The sequence below is a fragment of the Candida orthopsilosis genome (genome assembly GCF_000315875.1).
Source record: "Candida orthopsilosis Co 90-125, chromosome 2 draft sequence".
In the NCBI taxonomy this organism is placed as follows: Eukaryota; Fungi; Ascomycota; class Pichiomycetes; order Serinales; family Debaryomycetaceae; genus Lodderomyces; species Lodderomyces orthopsilosis.
Window position 1 is genome coordinate 2402219 of NC_018295.1, and position 24512 is coordinate 2426730.

Genomic DNA, 24512 nt, shown 5'->3' on the forward strand with positions numbered 1-24512 from the left:
AAATTGGTAAAAAAAAAAGAAAAATTGGAATCAAAAATAAAGCTAGATTAAATCACTTCAATCTTTATCGACAACAATGCCCTCGCAAGAAGTAGGAGTTCCTATACCAAATGTCCCCCATGCAGTTTCTGTAACACTACCTACTTGGGAAGCCACAGTTGGTTACGAAGAGGGCGAGGAATGGGTCACCAGTAAAATGAACTCGGGGTATCCTAGATTCTTTATTCATCAAATTATCCAAAAATTATGCCGCAAACTCGAGGCAAAGTATGGTCGTGAGGGTGAAGCGTGTTTGGTATTTCCAAGCTACAAAGTTGCAAAGAGATGCCGTCAATTCATTAAAGATAAGTCTGAGGGCAATGTACATGTTAGAATTTTACAATTGAGCACAAGTGAACCAGTAAATGATTACGAGCGTTTGACTAAAGTGGGTACTAACATAGGTGTGGTTTTTTTCCCAAAATCTTTTTTTCCATTGGCCAAGAATTATTGGCAGCATTCGGGTGAAGTTATCAGTTCTCGAATGGGAGAATATGTGTTGAAGGAATTGTTTGAGAATGACAAAGACCATTACGGTTTAAAAGGTAACTGGAAGCAAGCGTTGCAAGCGCAAAAGATTCAGTCAAGATCGCCCTCAATTACTGCTTCTCGAGCTAGCGGCCGCAGCTCTGATAGTCAAGTGAATGAAGAAGTCGAAAGGGAATTCAATACCTTTATTGAACAAAAATATGGACGTGTTTTGGATTTCAAATTTGCAAAGGAAGCCAAAAGAGCATTGAAAAGAAGAATTTGTGGAAAAGTCGATAAGGAAAATGACCATGGCTTGGAGGATATTGAGCGTCTGAGAAGAGGAAAGCATTTGATCCCATCGGACGTTTATTTGTGTCCGTCCGGAATGGCATCAATATTTTTTGCACATTATTCATTGTTGAACATATCGGAAGCACCAGATGTTTCAGTATGCTTTGGGTTCCCTTACACTGATACCTTAAGCATTTTGAAAAAATTTGGACCTGGTGTCAAGTTTTTGGGAATGGGTGACGACAAATCTTTAGACGAGTTGGAAAAGGAGTTGGAAGGTGGACTAAATATAATGGCGTTGTTTTGTGAATGCCCTTCTAATCCTTTGTTGAAGACTCCCAACTTGAAAAAGATAAAGGAGTTAGGAGATAAATTTGGTTTTGCTATTGTTGTCGATGAAACAGTGGGGAACTTTTTAAATATTCACGTTTTGCCATATGCTGATATAGTGGCATCGTCATTGACCAAAGTTTTTTCTGGGGATTCAAATGTCTTGGCTGGCTCCCTTATTTTAAACCCTTCATCAAGATACTATCTGAAATTGAAACAATTTTTTGATGAAGAGTATGAGGATTTGTTTTGGGATGAGGATGCTTTGTGGTTAGAGCGTAATTCAAGAGATTTTGTTGATCGTGTTCGTATTATTGATGCAACCACTGAGAAGGTGGTGGATTTACTCGTTAAAAATCCTAAAATAGCACGGGTATACTATCCTAGTATTGGGCCTTCGAAGAAGTATTATGATGAAATCAAAAACGAAAATGGGGGTTATGGGGGCTTGGTTTCTTTCTTGTTTCATGAACCCGAGGATGCTGTCTCTTTCTTCAACAATGTAGATCTTTATAAAGGGCCTTCGTTGGGTACGAATTTCACGTTGGCTTGTCCTTATGCCATCCTCGCTCATTACCAGGAGTTGGATGAGATAGCTCAATGGGGTGTCGATAGAAACTTGATTAGGGTTAGTATCGGATTGGAAGATCCAGATGAATTGTTGGAGGTGTTCAAAAAGGCGTTAGAATAGCTGTATAGGGAATCTAACTAATTAAACATAAAAGCGGTGTAGTACATATCACGGCATTACCTTCTTATGAGCGTCCGGGGAATTTCATATGCGTGCACGGGCTTGGTGGATCCTCTTTGATAAAATCAAAAGTCAACTCAACATTCCCCACGTACCAATAATCTCGATGGGTTCGGAAAAACCGCTGCCATCCCACAATATCCTTTTCACATTCCTCTTTATCCAACCCTCTTAAATCATAAGTGTACTCGTCTGGTTTCATAAAACATCCCGTGACAAAGACTCGAGCCGCATCTTTGCCAACTAAATTATGATATGATCCTTTAGGACCATAGACAGCTCTATTGGATGTTACATCATACATGCTGCCATTGATTGCGAGGAGTATTCGTCCATTGTCTTCGCCAGTGTAAGAAGATAGTTCGTTCAAACTAAGATGTAATTCCCGTTCTAATATCGTGTGGCGCCAAAACCTCCAATCGATATATTTACCGTGATACCCCCATGTTGCACTGGATGTAAACCAGTATGATAACAAAGCGTTGAAGAATAAAATACCGCCCACTATACGGACTATGTCAAGGACACTGAAGTTTTCTCGTACCATAAGTGATCATTAGGGGTAACTACAAGTCTGAAAAATTGTTTGCGCACTATGTTTACATTTATTATTACATATTATGTAACTCTAATCCATAAAAAATACCTCATCTTTCATCTGATTCCAATTGGTGTTATTACTGCAAAAGTTTATTCTATCTGTAGAATCCGTACTCAATAAATTCGACCAAAACTCATCATTCAACACCAGGTACGAATTCTCCAATTGGTCTGGGTTGGCTAGGTTTGGGTTGAAAATTTGGTGGTTGTTGTTGCCATTGTTATTGAATGTGTTACTTGCTGCGTGGTCAATCCCAGAGAGGTTTGATAACAGTGGGATTTTAAATTGTCTGTAGTCAAAATTTCCTGGGGTAAGTCCCGTATGTTGTGTCGCCGGATCATAAATATTGGTCAAGGAAGTGGCGGCTGGGCCAACAGCCGACGCTAAGCCTGACTCACCATTTGATGTATGCTGCAAAAGTGACTGTTGTTGAATTTGTTGGGAAGGTTGAAGTGTCTGTGGTTGTTGGGGCTGGAATGGAATAGAAGACGGTGGAGGCGAAGTTACCGGGTTAATTGGAGTATTTCCTGCCGATGTAAATGGAACTTGTGAGCCAACGGGTTGAGGAGCAAAAGTGGTTGAAGTTCCAACGTCCTCCTTTGACTCAGGAACTGTACGTGGGCGTTCTCCTGGATTTCCTTCGCGTCGGTAGGATGCTGCATACGAAAGAATATCTAAGGGAACACTGTGCAGCTCGTCTCTCATCAAAGCCAGCTTGCCCCTTGAATCTTCGAAATTTGATGCAACCCTCTTTAGCTCTACAGCATCTTGATTTGTTGGTTTAAAATTTTGTGGTGTTTCACCATTCTTGCGTAGTAAATCATTCACTTGAGTGGCGTATGTTTGAATAAACAATTGCAACACCAATCTTGTCTTTTTCAACAAATGGTTTGTCGAATGCTGATTATGGGCCTGTTCTACCAAATTACTTACTCTTTGAATGGATATAACTGCGTCACGAGGCACCAAATCTTTCTCGATATGTGAGGGGAGGGACAAAATTAAGAACCGCAACCGAAGCAACATTCCACCGGTATACATAACTCTGGAGCTAAAAGCCAATGGCATTTGTGCAATCTGGTCTGAAGTTAACTTGTTATATTCATTCAACGCCGAAAGACAAGAATTGGTACAGTTTGATATAGCCTTGACGGCCATCGAGCTTAGTTGAGACTCTTCTGGCTTGAAAATATTACCCAAATTAGGCTCATGTAAGTAGGCCTCCACTGAATATAAGTACGACAAAAACACATGGTTGTCATCATCGATCTTATTCCTCAACTCAGTCAATTGCCTTTGCAACTCTTGAATCATATATTGGGAGGTGGAAACCCTTTTATCTCCAATTTCCGGCGAGTGAATGATATGATGTATTTTTTCCAAAGCGGCGTTTATCCTGGCAAATAGTGCCAACTTTCTGTATTTTAACTCTGACGAATTTTCGAGCGCTACGCAACACTCTTCAACATATGGCGTCCACTTGATATATATAGCCCTTCTAAGTATAAGACATATACTCACGGTACTGAAATATATGATCAATACTATTGACTTGTACTCGTCGCCTGTTTCCTGTTCTGGATTTTGTTTCAATGAACCGTCGTTATTGTCAAATGAATACGAAGGTCTTGCCACAATTCCCAAGTCGTGCAAAAGTGACACACAAATATTGTTTAGCAAATGGTATCGACGTTGTCGGAACAACTCTGGTGAGTTGTAATATAAAGTCAAGATAAGCATACTTTTAACCAACTCCACTGACTTTCTTCCAACAACCATTACCTCGTCACAAACAGACCGGATTGCTTCATTGTCCAACGCCAAAGCATGGTCAATTTCCGTCTCAGACAGAGTGGAGCTGACTGTATTACTAGCTGCCATCACCGCATTAAACAAAAAAGGTTGTTCGGTCCGCAAAGTATCTGCAGTGACATCAGTTGGTACGTCTATGAAGGGCAAAAATCCAAGGATTCTGCTTCTGTACAACTGTAATCTTCTCTCAGCTTCTGAGAGAGTTAGTAATCCTTTGGAAACAACATCAGGTGGGGTATTGCTTTTCAACATTCTAGTCCTTCTATTAGCCAAATTATTTAGTTCATTCGTTAAATCAGTCAATTTCGACGAGGATTCTGCCAAAGTGGTTATCTCTTGTTCAAGATCTGATTTGGATACAAATGGTGGAGAAAACATCTCTGATGGAGACTCTGATTGAAATTCTGAAAGCGTTTTTCTATGAAAATGGTTTCTATGATTCAATTGTGTCTCTAGTGTAAGGATCCTCTGTTTCAAGCTAAAAATCTCCTCGTCTTTCAGCATATGGGGTGACGACAAATTGGACTGAGTATTTACACCATCACTTATCGATTTCGATGGGTTATGTGCTTGGGTATTGATTGGGTTCAAGTTGCTTGGTATTGGCGGAATGGTTGAGTTTTGACGAATTTGAGACGAAACTTTTGACTTTGTAGGAGAAGGAATCTTTGAATGAGTTTCTCCGACACTTTTCCTTTTGGGGGTTTCTTTGTTACTCTTTGATGGAGTTTCATTACTGCTCAATTCAGCCTCTTCTAGTTTCAGCTTTTCTTCAGCCTCTCTTTTCTTAGCTTCTAAGATCTCTGATTTTTTCCTTCTTTTTCTTGTTTGGTTAAGATCAATTTCACACTTTCTATTGGCGTTAAGGCATCTGATGCAAGGTTTACCTGGATCCAGAGGGTCTGACGGAGTACACTTTACCTTCAAAGCATGACAACTCTTACAAGCAATTGATCTTCTAGTCACTTTCGATCTTTTATTGGACTGGCGGTTTTGAGACAGATCCGAATGGAATTCATGATCTTGATCAATGTCGTCATCCTCAGATCCTTGATGCTCGAATCCTCTATTCTCATTTGGTGACGCTAACCCAGCTTCATTCTTGACTGGTGTGATATTGGAATTCCCTGCAATATTTTGTGTGTTTGTAGTTGATGTGTTTGGTGATGATGAAGAGTACTCAATCGATGCTCCACCGTTGCTTATAACCGACATTGTGTGCAAGGCTTGCCCAAGAAAAAAATATATATATAAAAAAGTACAGACTCAAAACAAATGGATGGAACTGCGTCGTTTTTTTTTCGATGTAGTAGTAATGGTTCAGTTTAATCAAACAAGGCTTACGATGGTAAGGCTGAAGTTTTGTTGTACCAATAGAATGCTAACGGTTGTAGGTAGCTTCGGGAAATCCGCTAAAAGGTTGAGTATTTTTATAATTTTTTTTCCTCCTTCTCTTACTTTTTTGCTCTTTTTGTTATTGTTGTTTCTGTGGTGAACGTAATAAAGGACAAAATTGGAAGAAGTAATTCAGCCTGTGATATTTCAAACAGGTACTTGAAGAGAATCTCTTTATGAACTAAATACCCTGTCAAGAATGAGATTTGTTTATGACTTCTACCGCAGTGTATAATTAGTACCGCAATTCTCTGGGCCGTCTGGCTCTTGTTGTACTAGCACCTTTCTCGGCATTTAGTTCTTTGAATTTGTTGTTGTTCCTTTGCCGAAGGAGTTAATCGTGCGGCTGAAATAGATCGAGAAACCAGAGACTACAACCATTAAGAAGTACTAAGCAGATTCAAAACCCCAGAACACGTGATTCAAGGCTAGCACTTTCATTTTGAAATCAATCTCGGTAGCACGTAAAAGAAGCCATGAGTACGCAGGAGAATCCGCCAGTAAAAAGCAAGAAACGAGATTTGCGCGGGAACTGATTGAAATTGCGTAAGGGATCCACCAAAGCAAATTGATAAAAGCTCAAAAGTATAGTAATGATACACATACTTAGAAAACACATTGTTGAAACTTTACCCAATGTGGTGGCTTATGCCTCTCTCTTCCAATTCAATGCGTTGTTTGCACCTTCAAGCTTTAACATTGATGGGTAGCGCCATATTCAACGGAATTTTTCGAAAATTCTCCGTCAAAGTAAAAAAGGATTCAAGCATTACAAAGTCACAAGAGTACAAGATACGGTGCAAACTTTCCAACATAAGAGAATAGAAAGAAAACTTATCTCACCTATATTGATGGCATTAACAACGCCATTGGAATTCTTTTAATTACCTATACTATTTACCAGCATAGTTTAATGTCTTTAAATTTCGGGATCAACAATATCACCAGAGGTAATAATCAATCATATAAAGATAAGCCAGTGTCGAAATCACTTCCGCTATACTACAAAGACAAATCACCATTTCATCCAAAACACCCACATAGTAAACGAAGGAGGAAAATTTTCATGTTATTGAAAGGTTTCATTTACTCACTAGGTTTATACCTTGTGTACTATCTAGCTAAGAATCATTTGTTTCTGTCATCGGATTCATCATTGGTGTTCAATATGTTCAATTCTGGTACCCCATCATGGAAGACCGCACAGCTAGAAGTTCGACAAGCGATGTTGGATTCTTGGCATTCGTATGAAAAGTATGCTTGGGGGTACGATGTGTACCATCCTATTAAACAACAAGGAGAGAATATGGGGCCACAGCCATTGGGCTGGATGATTGTTGATTCAATAGATACATTGATGATTATGGATTGTAAAGAAGAAGTTGATAGAGCCAAAAAGTGGATTAAAGACGACTTGGATTACAAATTTGACTACGAGGTAAATAATTTTGAAACTACGATAAGAATGTTGGGAGGGTTGTTATCAGCATTCCATTTAAGTGGTAATGACGATGTTTATCTCGACAAGGCAGTTGGTTTGGCAAATTCTTTACATGGTGCTTATGATAGTCCATCAGGAATTCCTTACTCTTCAGTAAACTTGAAAACAGGTGCTGGTATCAAAAACCATATGGATGCCGGTGCATCTTCTACAGCTGAGGCCGCGACAGTACAATTGGAGTTGAAATATTTGGCAAAATTGACAGGTGAGGTGGATTGGTGGGAGAAGGCAGAAATGGTTATGCAAGTTCTTGAAGCAAACAAGCCTAAAGATGGATTGGTTCCTATCTATGTTAATACGGATACTGGTAAGTACCAAGGAAATTTGATAAGGTTGGGTAGTAGGGGCGATTCATATTATGAGTACCTTTTGAAGCAATATTTGCAAACAAGCGAGGAGGAGCCAATATATTACGATTTGTACCGTGAATCAGTTGAGGGAGTGAGGAAACATTTGGTTAAGAAGTCTTATCCGAATGGGTTGACTTTTATTGGTGAATTAGATAAGGGTATTGGTGGTCCATTTTCGCCCAAAATGGATCATTTGGTATGTTTTTATGGTGGATTGTTAGCTGTGGGTGCAACCAATGGGTTGACATTGGATGAGGCTAAACACCAAAAGTGGTGGACCGAGGAAAGAGCCCTGGATTTCAAGTTTGGAGAAGAATTGACATACACTTGTTATAAAATGTATCACGATGTTTCCCCCACCGGTTTGTCCCCAGAAATTGTTGTATTCAATGAGGACACAACAAAAGAACAGGATTTTAGAATAAAACCATTGGACAGACATAATTTACAAAGACCTGAAACTGTTGAATCACTATTCTATTTGTACAGGTTGACTGGGGATGTAAAGTATCGTAAATGGGGTTACGAGATTTTCCAAAACTTTATCAAATATACTAGAGTGGTAAATGAGCACGGAGAGATCAGTTTCACTTCCTTGAGTGACGTCACTAGCTTGAAACCAGATGGATCACCAAAATTCAAGGATAACACCGAGAGCTTTTGGTTTGCAGAAACCTTAAAGTATTTGTACTTGTTATTTGATGATGAGAACAGGATCCCCTTAACGGAGTACGTTTTCAATACAGAGGCTCATCCTTTCCCCAAATTCAATACAAATGAGCATTTAAAAACTGGTTGGAGAAGACAAGTTGATGAATCCATCAAACCACAAATGAGGGAGAATCAGGCTAATAGCGGATCCAAACAAAAGGTACCACAAGCGCAACCAGTTGATGACTCTATTGAGAAAGAAGTTGAAAGTGCATTAAAGGAAAACCCAAAGTTGGCAAAAGAGGGTAAAGAGGAGACCAAGAAAAAGTTGAACGAATTGGTCAAGGAGATGGAGTGAGGATATTATCATAGTCGTATAGTGACGTAAATATGGTTTTGGTCCTGCTTTTACGACATTGACGTAAGTGCGAAAAATGTAACGACAAAAATAGATTTTAATTTTTTCTTACGTCATCCAACACAATTTTTCTCTTCTCTTTTTACTTCTTGCACTCTTTCTTTTTTTGTCTTTTTTTTCTAGTAACAACGGAAAACTTCCACAAATCTGAAATCAAAACAAGTCAATACGAGGTAGGACTGCATATCTCGAGAAAGGTATTCAAATACGCGTTATCTTCAAAGTCGATCTTTAATTTGGGTTGCATATATCCCCCTACATATAGTCTGTCTGAAGTGTTCCTCATTGGAAATTACACTGCTTTGTTTGGTTCAATTCTATTTTTTTTTTTACTTCTCGATTTGTTACTATTGTTAACTTCGGATTACAAAGCAGAACGGATTTCCAACAGTATATGGTAAATCATGTCCGGAGATGTATGTATCGAAAGTGCTGTACTATCTAATCCAAAAGGAATACTAACAAGCCAATAGCCGCGATCAAAGTTTGACCTAGAGCCAAATCCTTTTGAAAGGTCATTTGCTACAAAGGATTCTTCGTTGTCTTTGAGTACAACCACAGGCCATCAATCACGCAATGAGTCTAGTTCAGAGATAGATACGGTTGGTAATAGCTCAGCTTACTCTAACAACAAAGCTAACTTAGCATTCACTGGAATACATGATCCTCAAGAGCCACCAAATAATATACAGCACCAACACCAACAACAACAACAACAACAACAACAACAACAACAACAACAACAACAACTGCATCATCTGCATCTACCTTTGCAAAACCATCATCCAACAAAATTACCTGGAATAACGCCTCCGTTATTTACACCAGGAGGGCGGAGGTTGCCGCCGTTAGAGCCTACATCAAATCCCGGAACACCCACTACCAACTTATGGAATAGCTTGTTAAGTGCATCAAACAATACGACCAACCCTGTGACTCAACAAAATGGCCAATTTCATCCAACACAACAAAACTATAATCAGTTTGCTTCGCGCAAGACTGGATTGACTCCGAACGAGTCAAACTTGAGATCAGGATTAACACCAGGAGGGTTTTCTTTTGGATTTGGTGGACAAGTGGGAACTGGATTGTCAACTCCAGGAGGACTTTTGAATGGACCGATAACTCCTGGTCTATCTAGTTTGTTGGGTATTCCTTCAGGAAACAATAACATGTTGATGGGGATATCTCATGGTGGAGTCCCCAATCCAGGTCCTTCGCAAATGCAACATTCACAATCAACTCCACCACAACACCAGCCACAATTGCAACCACAACCGCAACCAGAATCACAACCGCAACAACAGTCACATCCAAACCCCTTACCACAACAGCTTCCACAAACAGCCATATCCCCATCAATAAACAATCAGCAGTTAACTTTAGTCCCCCCTTCGATCCTACCTGAAAATCAAAAATTCCTCCAGCAGCCAGTTGCGCCGCTTGGAATAGCCCCTCAAGAACCACCATCAACCCAACAAGACACCCAACCTCAACTTCCTACGCATGCAGAGACCACTTCTCTTTCGCATTCTCACCCTTCATCTCATGAGGCATCACATAACCTGTCCCATAATCCATCTCTGGAGGCGATACCAACTGCGGCAAATGGCTTCTTACTTAATCCAAACACAGCAACTAGCGATCTGACGGAGAAATCATCTACGTCATCAAAGAAAAGGAAAGCAAGGACTGCAGCTATTAAGAAACCCAGAACTACCAAAACTAAGAAGACTCCAGTAAAGGTGAAAGAAGAGCCGACAAATGAAAAGGTTCTGAATGGTGACGAGAAAGAAAATCAAGCTGATGAGAATCCCAATGAGGCAGATGAAAGCGTAAAGGATAATGAAGCCAAGCACGAGGGAGGTAAGAGAAAGAGATCCAGCAATGACGAAGAAAAGCGGAAAAACTTTCTCGAAAGGAATAGAGTTGCTGCATCCAAATGTCGACAAAGGAAGAAACAACTAATGCAGAAGATGGAGGACGAGTTGGCGTTCTATTCTAATGGCTATAGACAGACAAGTGCACAAGTAACCCAACTTCGCGCGCAGTTACAAAAGATGAAGAACATCTTAGTGGCTCATAAAGATTGTCCAGCCTTGGCACTGTCTTGTGGTGGTGTTGAACACTTGCAAGTCATTCTTCAGGAGGCAGATCAACTTACAGATAATACTGTGGAAGCCGAGACGCAAGCAAGCTCGATCCCCTCAACTATCCCAACAACCCTTCAATGATAAACACTCATTGCTAATCATCTTACTAGATTTATACTTCTTGTACATTTTGTTTAATTTATCCTTTTTTTGGCCTCCCTTGGTCTTCTCTCCTACGTTTGTAATCTCTTTTGTGTTACTATCCTCGATATTTGTAACAATGAGACGCGAATCATCAAAAAACGAGACAAGACATCATCATTCACATTAGAAACTGTGAAGAACATCCATACGCACGTATTGATTAACTCGGAATTAAAAGTAAAAAATATTTTATCGATCAAGTGCTACCACTTATACATTTCCTAACGATCTTAGATCAAGATTATTACGACTGAATACTGCCATTTAGATTCACTCTTATATTATACCTCATGGTCAAGTCATACTATGTTGAAACATAAAGCTAAATTTCGTGATCTTGAGCTACCGAGCTTACCCCTAGAAAGTCGCTCTAAAAGAACTACCGATTCAGGAATCATATACCAAGACCAATTCACAAGGAAGAACTTGAAATCCGTTCTACATTTAATAACACAAGAGCTAAAGAAGAGAGGGACCAAGACACCACACATCTTCTTACCTTTCAGGTCGAAAATTAAAGATTTCAAGTTGAATGAATTGCTACTACAACTTATGCCACAAGGAAAATTGATTCAAGATGTTACAAAATGCAAACAGATATGTCTGGCAACAGATGAGTTTACGCTAATGTGTTGTCTTAAATACTTTTGGGCGAGGTTACCAAATAGTGAAATTATCGGATATGAAGTATATCGTGAGTTTAAAAAGAAAGAGGCGGAGCAAAATTATCCCAAGAACGCATTTTTAACTATCATGCCCAAATGTTTATCTTCCCCTGCTCATGCATCCATTGTCTACGACTTCCTTGATTTGATCTTGAGTATCACATCAAATACTCCATATAACAACTTAAGCGGGAGAAAAATCAGCAAAATGGCTGGTCTTTGGGCCTTCAATCCACAAAGAAGCATCAGTACGTCAATTTTCTCAGACGATAGCATTGAAGCAGAACACGATTTTGTAGAAGGTATAAACAACTGGAAAAAGACAACGGATGCAATGTTTCACTTGGTGTTGGCGTTCTTGCGAGCAATGTTACCAGAAAACAATGCTGAAACATTAAAATTGCCAAAGACTCTACAAAGTTTGCTCGTTACGTCCAAGTATCCTCCGTCATCCGAAAGGGAAAGCGCACGGAGTATTAATATACCTTGTGTATGCGTGACTACCACGAAACCCTCGGCCACTGTCTACGATTTGATTAGCAAAGTACGACACAGCTTGACATTTGATAAAAAAGACATGTTTTCCAAAGAAAATTATACCATATTGAGAAATGTTTTTGAAAAGAAAAGCACCAGTGAAATTGTTGATGCGTTTACAGAGGAATCAAGAAGGATTATTGAGCGAATCACCGAGGATCCAATTGACAATAACTTCAACTTGAAACCAGGTTGGGCTTGTCCGACCATAAGTGCAAAACTTTCTAAAAAAGATGTGTCTTTGATCACACGCGTCAATATCAAAGATGTATCGATTCAAGATTACTTCATTTGGGCTTGGTTATCCTCCCTTGCCAGTGACCAACCACCGCTGGTCAAGAAAACATTTGGTAGATCTATTGTTGTTGAGGTGGAAGTTTTAGGTTTTCAAAAATGGATAGTTGTCACGGAGAAAACAATGGATGATGAAGCATATTCTTTTGAACGTAAGCTTTTGCTGAAGGAGGCCGTGCGTAAGAAGGACGAGAATACTCCATTACCTCCGATCCCTGCGGAGAGTATCTCTTATTCGATTGAGAAAAAGCTGTTACCATTGCCCCCAGTGCCAACAAACTTAACTCCTGATAGGGAACAAGGTGCTTATGACACCTCTCCTGAGCCTGTGTTGCCTCAGGAACTCATTGACGTTTATGAACAATTTGAACAACTGTTTGGTGAGGAGGACTTAATCTACCCCAACTCTGTAGATGCAGGAGAATTGATGCGTCGAGAACAAATGTGTGGATCCAACGATGCAGAGCCTGACTTGAGTGATGTTTCCTCGAGGTTTACAAAAGTTACAGTGGGTGACATGTACGCTTCTAATAAGAGTGGAACTCCAACTCGAAAAGCGCCACCTGAGCTTAATGTGGAGTTTTCGCCAAATCGTCTGGTACCATCAAAGAGCTCTCTGGTTCCTGCAATCCCTGGGCTGTTTGAGACTCTGGATGGACCCGATCATCAAGATGCAGTACAGCAGGCTCCAGTGGATTCTGGACAAACTCACTTGGGTGCCGAGTCGTCCACTTATCAAGTGAAAAGTATGTTGATTTATTCCAATGAAGACGCCAAAGAAAGGAAGAGAAAGAAAAAAGAGAAGAAATTACAAAAACAGGCAGAAGCTGCCCAGCTTGCGGCCGCCCAAGCTGCTGGATTTTCAGGCACCATTTTACCACTCGATTTACCTCCCCCAGTTATAGGTTCATGGGAGTCGTTAGCTCCACCAGGATTGAGTGAACCGATAGATCAGCCTCAAGTACGGCTAACACCATTACTCCCGAATAAGGATGCATTTTTAGATAGTGTTGGTTCCCCTGGAAGTATGGATAAAAATAAGTCATTGCCTGTACTCACTGATGAACCAAATGATAGAGATCCCCATGGAACTGTATCAAATGATACGAGTAGCTCGATTCCAATGCATTTAGAGACAGTTCATGACGAGTATCACGGAATCAAGTCGCCTATGTTGGATAGACCTAGTGCATCTCCAGAAGTGTACACGCAAGTCGTCACAGAAGAAGTACCCATTGGAAATAAACTGCCAGTCTATGCTGAAGAGCCTTACTCTCAAATTGTGTCTCCTCAAATTGCGTCATCAATGCAAGTCCCTCACAACAAAAGAAATCCTTCATTTTCAAAACAAACTGCTTCATCACCAACGGTTGTTCGTCCCCCCCCTCACACACACAATGGCCATGACACCCATACGTTGGTAAGAGAAGCCTATGAGATGCATGAAAATGAACATCATCTGGTACTTAGCACCATTGGCACACAAAGTGCTCACAGCGACTCAAATGGTGGTGTAATGTCTGATATGGCACACATGAACAATTTAGGTCCTATGAAGCATCACAAGCGTATATCGCCAGCACCCTCTCTGCATCTGGCTCGACTGGGGTCTCCTTTGTTGCAAAACCAGAGTAGTGGAATTAACGGACACTACCCAAGAAATTATGATTCAAGCAGGTCGTCTGGAGGTTCCAATACGAGTCAGCTGTTAGTACCACAGCCCACTCAGCAATCAGTTACACAGACAATACATCAACCCATGCAACAACCCATGCAACAACCCATGCAACAACCTATGCAACAACCTATGCAACAACCAGTGCAACAACCTATGGGCCAGTTTTATCCACAACCAGTGCAGCACCCAATTTACCAACAACCTATGCGCAGTCAGATGCTGTCACAAATGCCACCACAAATGCCGCAGACGACCTATGCACAACCAATATACCGGTCATATCCTCCAGGTGGGTACCAGTCGCAATTCCAGCCTGCTCCTGGTTGGCGTCACCAACCTCCACCTGGCGGTCCAAGCCATCATCTGGCTAATGGTATAGCAGCACCTGCTTCGATGAATATGGTTCCTGTAGGAGTAAAGCATAATAAAAACAAGGTCGCCAATAAAGCTAATTTACGACATGCTTTGATCGATGGTAATTATGGGATCTAGTAGAAACTTGGATGTAGAGGTGAGTCATCATCTGTTGTTAGCTTCCAAATAAATAGATAAATAAATAGATAAATAAATAAATAAATAAATAAATAACGCGTGTGCTTTCCGAGACCCCTATTGATTTCTATGCATACTTTCAACATCATTCAAGTAGCAAAGTAAAGTTGCGAGAAAACGTTTAGTTTGACGATGTTTTGACGCAACACAGAATGATATTGAATCGTCTCTGATGATGTATCCAATACCAAATCCATTAGCAGACACAGGTCCAAATCCAAAAAGACGTAAGGCAGGATTACCACAGTTAGAAGTTGATAAAATGGCATCATTTAATTTGTTCCAACCTGCGTCGGCAAATATTGGTGGTAGTGAGCCAACAAATTCGGGAATAGCACTACCATACTGATCGTTCAAGACTCCTTGTTGATACTGCTTCAAGAGTCTCGCCCATAAGCAGTATAAGGCATATAAATGACGGTCAACTCCTTCTCCATTTGAAGCCAATCTAGTCTGCATTGAGTGGGCTTTACATGCTTCGCTAAGTTTGGTTAATTTTTCTTTGTTGGTGGCATTGCGGTCAAAGTAGGTGTGAACAAAATCATTTGACTCTTCGGAAACGGTTCTCACTGCTTCTGTTCTTCCGTGGAAGAAATGTTTGGTCATAGCTGGCTCGTAAGTGCACTCGACCTTCCCATATAATGCATAGTATGTAGCTTGAAATGCCATTTGAACAAATGCATCGGGACTAAATCTCATGCTCTTGATTTGACTTGATCCATACAGTCTAAATTCCAAATGCTTGATTTCATTTTGATTGAGTAAATCGGATAATCTGGTTTCACCAAAACGTAACGCAAGTGACAAATCTGGTGTCAAATCCCATTCCAATTTTCTTGGAATTGTAATCAAGTGTTCATTAGCAAAAGAAGTTTGAGTTTGATTGTAGGTTGCATCTTTCCATAACGATGGTGCATTCTTGTTGATAGTTTGTGCAAATGACAAAATAGAGTCTGTGTAAATATCTGAAACATATCGCAAGACAGTGTGACCATCAACCCCTGTATGTTCAAAGTTGATACCAGCTTTACCATTTTTGGTGATGATAATTTGCAACTTGTCAAACCATCTGTTTGTACAGGTACCCACTTGAATACCCTTGTCTAAAATTGACAAGCCACCCAACATGTTTTGAGCTAATTCAGATAAATCTTCCAATTCAATATCATCAAGGCATACAATGAATAATGCTGAATCGATAATAGACAAAACTTCCTTATTGACTTTATTGGTTGCTATCAAATTGTTTCTCACGTTTGCCCATAATTTTCTATTCTCAGTTGTCAAAACACCAAATGATGACTTTGCAACATCTGTGTTGGCCGTGGATAACGAATCATGTATGATTGAACTAAAATTGACATTCAACTCAGATTCACTCAAGATGATGTTGTTCTGTGAATCTAGAACATCAAACCAGTAAAATTGTGATTTGGACATGACAACAATGTGATTCGAGTCTGGGTCCGTCTGCATCATACATCCATCATCAGTGGGGATTCTTGAAGCACCAAACAATTTCGAGTATTGGTACATGCACAATGGTTTACCATTCTTTAACTTGTCAACACTCAAAGTCTCATTTTTCAAGGCTTGGATAAACTTGAGAGATGATAAGGTAAGTGTTGCTGCTCTTTTAATTTGAGGGTTTGCTGAAGTTGTTTCATTTTGAGTAAACGGATCGTCTTCCAAAAGGAAGAATGGATTGACATTCAACACCACTGGCGAGTCATAACTCAAATAAGCGTCATACCAAAATTGCTCAATATAACTTGGTTGATCAGCACCATACTTGCGTAAGCAATCATCGAGGTAGCGGCCAATTGATTGAGATCTGTTGTTGTCGTTACCCTTGAGGAACATTTCAACAGCAGCCTTGGTTCTATTGTGCTCTTTTCTTGTTTGTAATGGTTCCATAATTCTCAAATATCTCAAACATGTTTCTTCTAAATCAGGGATGGGTAATTTTTTCAACTGATTTTGGTATTGGAAAGTAGACATCTTGGAGATTGAGCTTTGTTGGATATGTAGGAATGAAGGCGTTAATGAGCTACGGGCTTTATCTGATACCTCATTATAAATATTCAAGAAAAGTAATTCAATATTTATATCTCAAGAAATAAGCCCATGACTATTTTTGTACTCCCTGAATGATTGGCTAATTTTTTTTTGTGGAGAAGGTGGTAGCGTGTCAATTTCTCGGAGTCTTGGATTTGTGTAACTTAATATTAGTTTTTTAAAGAATTGCGTCATATAAAGGAAAATTGTTCATTCATTAACTATCACAATCAGTTTCCACCAAGTAATCTTTCGTATAGGTGAAATAAGTGCTGGTAGTGGTGGCTTTATTCGGCATCTCTCTTTATATTAGAAAACGCTAAACTGAAATATCATGAGTCAATGAAGCCACTACAAGTGTTTTTCGAGAGGAAACCTGTTTTTGTTTGTGGCGTGTTACGAAAATGAGATCTACCAATCAAAACTTTTCATAGTATTTTGTTTGATAAGATTTGGCTTTTTATTTGTTTTTGTGGGGCGATCAATAACCACAATAATTTCTGGATATGCGGAACACATTTGAACAAAAGATTACTCGAGAGTGGTCCTTACATGAAATGTATCAAAAGTCTACTTTGTTTCTTCTATATCTATTCAATATCCATCGGCCTCTCCACGTTTTCTCCAGTAGTCACTAACACCTTGCAATGTGCCATCCGTTATCCTTTTTATTCCGTTCATTGCTGTCAATGCCCCAGTCTCCAAGAATGTATGCCTTTTGGCCTCCAACTTATGTACAATACCATGTCCCTTGAATTCTTCTGCAAATGTGGTAATATTTTCACTCATTACATCTTCAGGTATCAACTGGTGATGCATTCTAGGGTAAGCAATAGTCTCGAGTAACCCGGTGTTTCTATAATACATTCTCACGATTGCTTGAAGAATTGTATTCGTGATTCTGCTACCACCGGCTGCACCGATAACTAAATCACTTTTGTTATTATAGGTTATGATGGTTGGTGATGTTGAGCTTAATGGCCTCTTTCCAGGTTGGACAAAATTGTATATAGATGGGGTTAAATTAAATGCATTGCTCACGTTTGGTTGACTGAAATCATCCATTTGATCGTTAAGAACTATTCCCGTGTTTTTGTCATAGATCATTGATCCAAAGAGCAAGTTCACTGTTGTGGTCATTGCAACTGAATTGTCGTCTTCATCAACAATTGAAAAGTGTGAAGTACCTTGAGGATCAACCATATCATATTTTGGATCGTAATTGCTCCATGGAAATGTTTCATTTTCGGAAAATTTATCCTGTTCCAAGACTTCATTGATCCATCCATCACCACAATACTTCTCCAACACCTTTTGTCTATCCGATATATCGCCTAAACGAGTTCGAACTGAACTGGACCATTTGAAACTTTCAATTAATTTATGGTTGAACGAAACCGCATCGTCTGATCCATTGTAAACAGCGTGGAAAAAGTTCAAGCCAGCAATTAGAGAAATCCCCGATGAAATCCCATTGCTAGTGTAAAGGGTACGACCGTAGATGTATGAAGTCAACGGCTCTTCAACATTTACTTTGTAGTTGGAAAAGTCCTGTGGTGTGATAATACCACCCCATTCAGCAATTGTATCAACTAAAGATGGAACAATTGGACCCTCTGGATCGTAAAAGATATCGCTACTTCCATTGTTGGCAATCAATCTCAATGTCCTTGCGTAATTCTTACGTTGGATAAAATCACCCTCTTTAACGAGCTTGCCACTCTCAGTGAATATAAAATCCCACATTTTCTTCAAAACTGGTACTCGTGATAACACCAACTCGTCTTCCTTTGCAACTACAGTTTCAAAAACTTTTGAACAATTCCATCCTCTCTCATTCAACTGGATTACTGGATCAAACAACTGCTTCCATGATAGACGACCACTTCCATGCTGTTTGTAAAGCTCGTCTAGTCCCTTGAGCTCCCCGGGAATTGCAATAGCAAGACCACCGATTTTACTCAATACAAATGATTTTCCGAACATATTCTTTGATGCCAATGATGGTGCCATTTCTCTAGCATCTATGCTGATGACGTCCCCTTTGTCCACATTCCTACTTAAAATAAACCCACCTCCGCCAATTCCTGAACTATGTGCGTTTATAGATCCAATGCACAAAGCAACTGTAACTGCAGCGTCGGCAGCGTTGCCTCCCTTCAATAAGATGGCCTTACCCATAGTAGAGCATACGGGAACGTCACTTGCAACCATTGCTTTACTACCTTCGTGTAAGTGCTGCTTCGAAGGGTGTAAATCCGGCTGGCCAATTTTATCAAGTAGTGGGTCATCCGTGGCTTTCTGGATGGTGAGATATGGATCAGCTCGAACTATATCAACTGGAAATTCTGGCCACAGGTGGTTGACTGGTAGCTTGATAGATGTCAATGATATCAATAACAAAGCAGGAAGGAGTAGCAATCCATACCTTGTACGTCTGATATTGCTAGATTTTCCTTTCATTGTTGATTATTGCTGTCAAAATCTCTTATCAGTTTTCGCGTTGCTCTCTTATAGAAAGATCTACAATTTGCTACAAATAATTTTTTATTCGGTACCCAGTTCTCTAATTATTGCTGCTCGAGTAATCTATTCTCTTCAATTGCATCTGATGATTGTCTGTTTTCTGCCTCGATTCTGTCCACCTCCTCCCTCTCTAGCTCCTCGGCAGTATCGTTCCCCACAATGTACTCATAATAAATACAGAGCGACAAAAGTGTACCTTGCAAGCAAGCGGCAACTAAATAGCTAACCCACGAGCTCCAGTGTGAGCCTTTGGTAAAGATTAATGTCGCAGCAAATACAAACCCACCAGGGGTTTGAATACACATCATGCCTATCGACAATGTTCCTGGATGTTTTAAATTGTACGTTGTGTAAATCTGTGGCACATACTTGACAACCGTTAAAGCAGCTGATAGCAACCCATTAGTATTAGCAATTGAAAATAGAACTGAGGTGGAGTTGAGGTAACCAGCTATAATTTGAATGATTGATAGGAATCCATGAAATAGGACAATCTTTCCAACCCTAACAATTCGCTTGTACTCATGTTTGTTCTGTTTAATGGAGTTTTTGGTGAGTAAAAGCACGAATACCAAGATCAATATGGCACACACACATTGGATGGAGATTTGAAATAGGTTGAGTTGGGAACTGATACAGTTAAATGTACTCAAGGCACCGCTGTAGCAGCACTCTCTTGCCCTTGAGCTTACTAAAATGATATTTGTAAGTGTAAATAAAGATGAGCTTGATCCTAGTAATAAGAAATCAGTGGAGAGGCCTTCGGAGGTTCTCTTATCGTAGATACGTTTGTATTGCGGGAGGTAACTGATGAATATTCCAATCGATATTAAAACCAGGAAAATAAAGTTGGCAGTTGAGGCACCATCAAAAATGGAACAGTTTAAATAGGGATTGTCTTGAGGATCCCTTTTGAATGGATGGTCTAGCATTGTGCCCTTGATGTGTGTGACCAGAAAGGAATCGCGTCAAATTCTTTATATTTTTTTTTCTTTTGTGAATATCTGTTTTTACAGCAACTCCAGTCTATTTAGGAAGTTGATGATATGTCTAAGTGGGCTATTGATGCCACTAATCGAATCAAGAGTGAGATCGTTCCAGGATCTTCGAAGTATATTCTACGTGAGATCAGTGAACAATTTGTGATAGCGTCAACGAGTATTGAAAGCCGCTACTTACATGTGAGGGACGATGCAAACAAACTAGAATCATGGATGAAGAGGGTGCTAGAAGGGGAAGAGGATATTAATGACTTGCTTGTGGAAAACGGCCTTTCTGATAAGGCTCCACCTCAACTGGCTTTGAGTTTGAAAACAAATGTTCCAAATTTTCTACCGTCCCCGAAATCGAGGGAGGTCACCATAAAAACACCATTGGAGTTACTGGATGAGGTAGAGATTGAGAAAATGGGGAGTGGAACTAATAGGGGGCAAGTGTCTGGTGAAGTTAGAGAGGGTCCTAAAGAATTTACTATAATCAAATCATTCAGATCAAGCGAATCAGCCCGACTAGGACAACTGGCAGAGGAGACGGAGCCCCGTACAACAACAATTTCGTCCAAAAAAATCCATAAAATACATCCTCCTCCCACATATAAGCATGATTCAGCTAGCGATCAAGGTAGGATTGATTCCACGAATTCTCCGTTAAACCCTATACCACCAGTAACACCAAAGCGATCTTTGTATACTGCTTCTTCGGACAGTGAAGACTCATTTGAAGCAATCAGTGCGGCCATAAAACGAAGCGTCTTGGTAAAGGAATTGGACTTGGGTGATAAAAAGGGATCTAAAGTTTTACATGGTACCCCTAGAAGATCGAGCTCAAAGTTTGTGTCGTTACCTGCTAGAACACCAATATTGTTGAATAGGTCCACTCGTAATGGAGACATCAAGAATCACTCCACAAAAACTCCTCCTACCATTTCCATCAAGAATAAATTTTCACCTCGAAAACTGCCAGTCAAAAGGAACTCCCCTATACCAAAGCTTGTTAAGGTCCCATTGAGACTGGAAGCTATCGTTATTCCGCCGACAAACTCTGATTCTTTTGTATCAAGTCCCACACAGACCTCAAATTTTGAAGTAGAAAAAGATGAGCATCAACGATCAAGTGCGAGTTTATGGAGCAAAATCGGCGAGTACAGGCAATTGTCGCCGAAAAAGCCGCCACAAACTACTCCAAAACGTTCACCATTATCAATTGTCAAAGCTTTCAAAAGTCGATCACCGGTTCGCAATTCGAGTCCGCTACGGAAAGTTCAGCATACCTCACCAGCAAAAGTTGACATTCCACAGCTCAAAAGCCCCAACTTGGATCGTCTTGCAGCTCCTACAATTGCTAGTGCCGCAAAGAAAAAGAAGCCAGATAGTAGGAAATTTGAAAATAGATTTCTCACTACCACCTTACAACGGACGCCAAGGACATTTGATAGAGCAAAAAGTACAAAAGTAACAGAGAAAGCACCAAAGGCACAACCCAAGGTTGATATTCAACGATCAACAAAAAAATCGATGATGGAGCAACGTAGTGAGGCGGCTGCATTGAAATCGAGACAAAAGATTATTCTCAACCTTAGGAAATCAGAATCAAAGATTATACGTGACATTGTTCAAGATGAAGCAGAGCAGGCACCTACTCATAGCCCACCCAAAACTCCAGTTAAGTTCACACCGGACAATTTACCTGATGTGTTATCTGATGATAACCTTTCACCCAGTTCCAAAGTGCTTCAACCCTGGGGCCGCACTCCTGAATTATACAAAATTGCTAAAAGCAAGAAAAAGGTTGACCCCTTTAAGATATTCCACAAGAGTATCAGAGTTAATCTACTGGAGGTGTTCAACAAGCAAGTTACTGCGCAGTCGCCTGCTCCTACACCAGATGAAAGCCAAGTATCCAAATATTCTAAATCTATGGGCTTTAAGTAATATATAAATTAGACTTCTTTCCTTGCTTGTAGAGCAGCTGGTTTGTTCCATTGTGATGACCATTTATCTGCTTCTGATTTAGGTACCACAAACAACTTCAAGGCATCATCAAAGAGTGGTACTTTGGGGCTATCCTTCATCAAAGCTTGATTTATCTCTATCTTTTTGCCTATTTTCACCAAGCCACCACTTACTGTTTCCATAAAGCAAACTAGAGTTTTCACATTGAACCCTTTGTGCTTTTCATCAAACCATTCTTTTGGTCTATTAAGTATCAACTCCAATATCTCCAAAGGTGTGCTTAGTTCACTCACCTCGGCGATAAAATCAAACTCATCTATCGTGGGGTACAATATAAGAGCAGGAAAGATTAACTGTGATTGATAATCCATAGGATCCTCAAGTCTAATCTTTGCCTCCTTTATGATCTCCGGAGGGTTGATGCTTTTTACAACTTCAATGTGTCTCAATTTCATAGAATTGATTAAAATGTCCTGCTTTATTTGCTGCTCCTTCAACTGACGTTCCTTCTTTAATTTAATCTCCTCGATTTCTGCAATCTTCTTCTCGATTTTATCTAACAAGCCCTTCAAGTCAGCATTCTCACCAAAACTCAACCCGTAGTCAAGTATTTGCTTCGCTTCATCAAGCCTATCAATTGCTAAAAATGCTTTACCTGATCGGAAGCATGCTTTCACATTCTTTTCGTCAATAAGAAGAACCTTTTTACAATCCTCAATGCATCTACGGTAATTCCGTAGCTCGAGATTACACACAGCTCGGTTCAAATACAATGCTTTGTTCAAATCGTCTACTCCACAATCCACCTCCAATCCCTTGGTGTAGTAAATCAATGCATTCTTGTATTGCCTTGCTTTAAAACAGTCGTTTCCTTGATTTTTGAAGTTTGTGGCAATCTCATCTGGCTCTCCCTCGTATGCTAACGACTTTAATGCTTCTAGTTCGGTGTTTTCTCCTCCCTCCCCATCAGTTTCATCCAATTTTGTCATGAAAAATGGCAAACGGTTGAGCTCTTGCATTACCTCATCGGCACCCTTGTTGGCAAATTGGGATATCTGGGGCGGTAATTCAGGTTCACCCTCCTTGGGAACATACTTTCTTCTTTCCCATTCTGCTCCATAATTTTCACCCTTAGGAATTTCTATTTGAACCATACTTAATGAGATGGAGCGCAATAGCTTTTTTTTTGAGGATCACTTTTTCTGATGAAGATAGCGAGTTTACAATGGAATACTAAGTTGTACAGTATGTATATAGGTTCACTTCAACTATTCATCAAGAATCTATTCAATCTACATGTCTATTCAAGTTTATTAAAAGAGAGTCGTCTAGTTTGTGCCTACTCTCATCAGGGGGATTAGCACACCACATTGGTAAAGCCCAGCTTGCCATTGTAATTGCACAAAATGCCGATGAAAGCCACATAAACGTCATCCACGCAGGTCCTGAAGCGAAACTCACACCAAAATCACCCAATTTGGATTTGACCTCGTTTGTAGTGAGATTTATCAAGTTGGTGATCAAGGCCAGTTCAATGATGGAACTGCAAAACCCCATCACAGACAACACTGATAAAACGTGCAACACAACATTTGGGATTCGACTTAGGTCCTTTGTTGGGCCACGGTTAGCGTAAATGACTATCAAAGCAAACAACAAGACTGCTTGAACACACACGGTGAATATCATGGCGTTTATGGCCAACTTGAATCTGTGTTCTCTCTGATTGATATGTCGCTCATATGTGTCATCTTTATAAAGTCGGGTCTGATACGCATAAGCTAATATGCTTTGGAGTCCTATGGACAAAAGTTGAGTTCGATAGTCAAATGCGATCCCCTTGTTTCCTGTGCAAGTTAACGACTCATTCCTCTTTCTGATTAAATCTTCCCCATCCGTTCCATTAATTGTGTACGTATCATAGTTACCAAAGCAGAACCTCCAAAGCGATGTTAAACAGTATTGAGGAGCCTCGCCAACTTGTTCCTCAGCGTAATCGGTAAGTAGTTTGATGTCACTGCTTGTCAAGCTTGTTCCCATGGGTACGTAGCTGCCTTCTCCGACACCTAATATGGATGTAGCTGCACCAACTGAATTCTTTAATGAGTTATAAAGCCCATGCGAAACATCCAAGTGGGAGCAATTAACCCTTGTGATGTAAAATGACTTGACAACAACGGGACCAATCAACATTATCAAAATCGTCACAATCGCGAGACATGTGCTCGACAACCTCAAGCTAAAGAGGAATTTTTCCTCCTTGGATAAAGTAGATATAGACAGGGTAAACTTTATAAAGGGTCTTCGTAGTAACATTGTCTGAAGAGTGGTGTGAACCCAACCC

At 40.1% G+C, this 24512-nt stretch overlaps 12 protein-coding genes across 12 annotated transcripts; 5 read left to right on the top strand and 7 right to left on the bottom strand. All coding sequences in view use genetic code 12, as the record gives it.

The window, feature by feature from the left end:
• Positions 1 to 76: 76 nt before the first annotated feature.
• On the top strand, positions 77 to 1822 carry CORT_0B11450 (Str2 protein; the record flags this gene model as incomplete). Its single annotated transcript, XM_003868230.1, has 1 exon — positions 77 to 1822. The coding sequence occupies one exon, from the start codon at positions 77 to 79 to the stop codon at positions 1820 to 1822; it is 1746 nt and encodes a 581-aa protein (XP_003868278.1).
• A 64-nt stretch (positions 1823 to 1886) lies between these two features.
• CORT_0B11460 (hypothetical protein) lies at positions 1887 to 2429 on the bottom strand (the record flags this gene model as incomplete). Its single annotated transcript, XM_003868231.1, has 1 exon — positions 1887 to 2429. One exon carries the CDS (start codon positions 2427 to 2429, stop codon positions 1887 to 1889), a length of 543 nt encoding a protein of 180 aa, XP_003868279.1.
• Positions 2430 to 2510: 81 nt separating this feature from the next.
• Positions 2511 to 5510, bottom strand: CORT_0B11470 (War1 predicted zinc cluster protein; the record flags this gene model as incomplete). Its single annotated transcript, XM_003868232.1, has 1 exon — positions 2511 to 5510. The coding sequence occupies one exon, from the start codon at positions 5508 to 5510 to the stop codon at positions 2511 to 2513; it is 3000 nt and encodes a 999-aa protein (XP_003868280.1).
• Positions 5511 to 6603: 1093 nt separating this feature from the next.
• Positions 6604 to 8550, top strand: CORT_0B11480 (Mns1 alpha-1,2-mannosidase; the record flags this gene model as incomplete). The annotated part of the gene is made up of 1 exon (XM_003868233.1): positions 6604 to 8550. The coding sequence occupies one exon, from the start codon at positions 6604 to 6606 to the stop codon at positions 8548 to 8550; it is 1947 nt and encodes a 648-aa protein (XP_003868281.1).
• A 464-nt stretch (positions 8551 to 9014) lies between these two features.
• On the top strand, positions 9015 to 10844 carry CORT_0B11490 (Sko1 bZIP domain transcription factor; the record flags this gene model as incomplete). Its single annotated transcript, XM_003868234.1, has 2 exons — positions 9015 to 9026; positions 9084 to 10844. 2 exons carry the CDS (start codon positions 9015 to 9017, stop codon positions 10842 to 10844), a joined length of 1773 nt encoding a protein of 590 aa, XP_003868282.1.
• Positions 10845 to 11213: 369 nt separating this feature from the next.
• Positions 11214 to 14573, top strand: CORT_0B11500 (Msb1 regulator of transcription; the record flags this gene model as incomplete). Its single annotated transcript, XM_003868235.1, has 1 exon — positions 11214 to 14573. One exon carries the CDS (start codon positions 11214 to 11216, stop codon positions 14571 to 14573), a length of 3360 nt encoding a protein of 1119 aa, XP_003868283.1.
• A 117-nt stretch (positions 14574 to 14690) lies between these two features.
• On the bottom strand, positions 14691 to 16634 carry CORT_0B11510 (Ctn1 predicted carnitine acetyl transferase; the record flags this gene model as incomplete). The annotated part of the gene is made up of 1 exon (XM_003868236.1): positions 14691 to 16634. One exon carries the CDS (start codon positions 16632 to 16634, stop codon positions 14691 to 14693), a length of 1944 nt encoding a protein of 647 aa, XP_003868284.1.
• Positions 16635 to 17285: 651 nt separating this feature from the next.
• On the bottom strand, positions 17286 to 19154 carry CORT_0B11520 (Cis2 protein; the record flags this gene model as incomplete). Its single annotated transcript, XM_003868237.1, has 1 exon — positions 17286 to 19154. One exon carries the CDS (start codon positions 19152 to 19154, stop codon positions 17286 to 17288), a length of 1869 nt encoding a protein of 622 aa, XP_003868285.1.
• A 107-nt stretch (positions 19155 to 19261) lies between these two features.
• CORT_0B11530 (hypothetical protein) lies at positions 19262 to 20149 on the bottom strand (the record flags this gene model as incomplete). The annotated part of the gene is made up of 1 exon (XM_003868238.1): positions 19262 to 20149. One exon carries the CDS (start codon positions 20147 to 20149, stop codon positions 19262 to 19264), a length of 888 nt encoding a protein of 295 aa, XP_003868286.1.
• Positions 20150 to 20263: 114 nt separating this feature from the next.
• CORT_0B11540 (hypothetical protein) lies at positions 20264 to 22147 on the top strand (the record flags this gene model as incomplete). Its single annotated transcript, XM_003868239.1, has 1 exon — positions 20264 to 22147. One exon carries the CDS (start codon positions 20264 to 20266, stop codon positions 22145 to 22147), a length of 1884 nt encoding a protein of 627 aa, XP_003868287.1.
• Positions 22148 to 22155: 8 nt separating this feature from the next.
• CORT_0B11550 (Cns1 co-chaperone) lies at positions 22156 to 23322 on the bottom strand (the record flags this gene model as incomplete). Its single annotated transcript, XM_003868240.1, has 1 exon — positions 22156 to 23322. One exon carries the CDS (start codon positions 23320 to 23322, stop codon positions 22156 to 22158), a length of 1167 nt encoding a protein of 388 aa, XP_003868288.1.
• A 133-nt stretch (positions 23323 to 23455) lies between these two features.
• Positions 23456 to 24484, bottom strand: CORT_0B11560 (Ecm7 protein; the record flags this gene model as incomplete). Its single annotated transcript, XM_003868241.1, has 1 exon — positions 23456 to 24484. The coding sequence occupies one exon, from the start codon at positions 24482 to 24484 to the stop codon at positions 23456 to 23458; it is 1029 nt and encodes a 342-aa protein (XP_003868289.1).
• Positions 24485 to 24512: the final 28 nt, after the last annotated feature.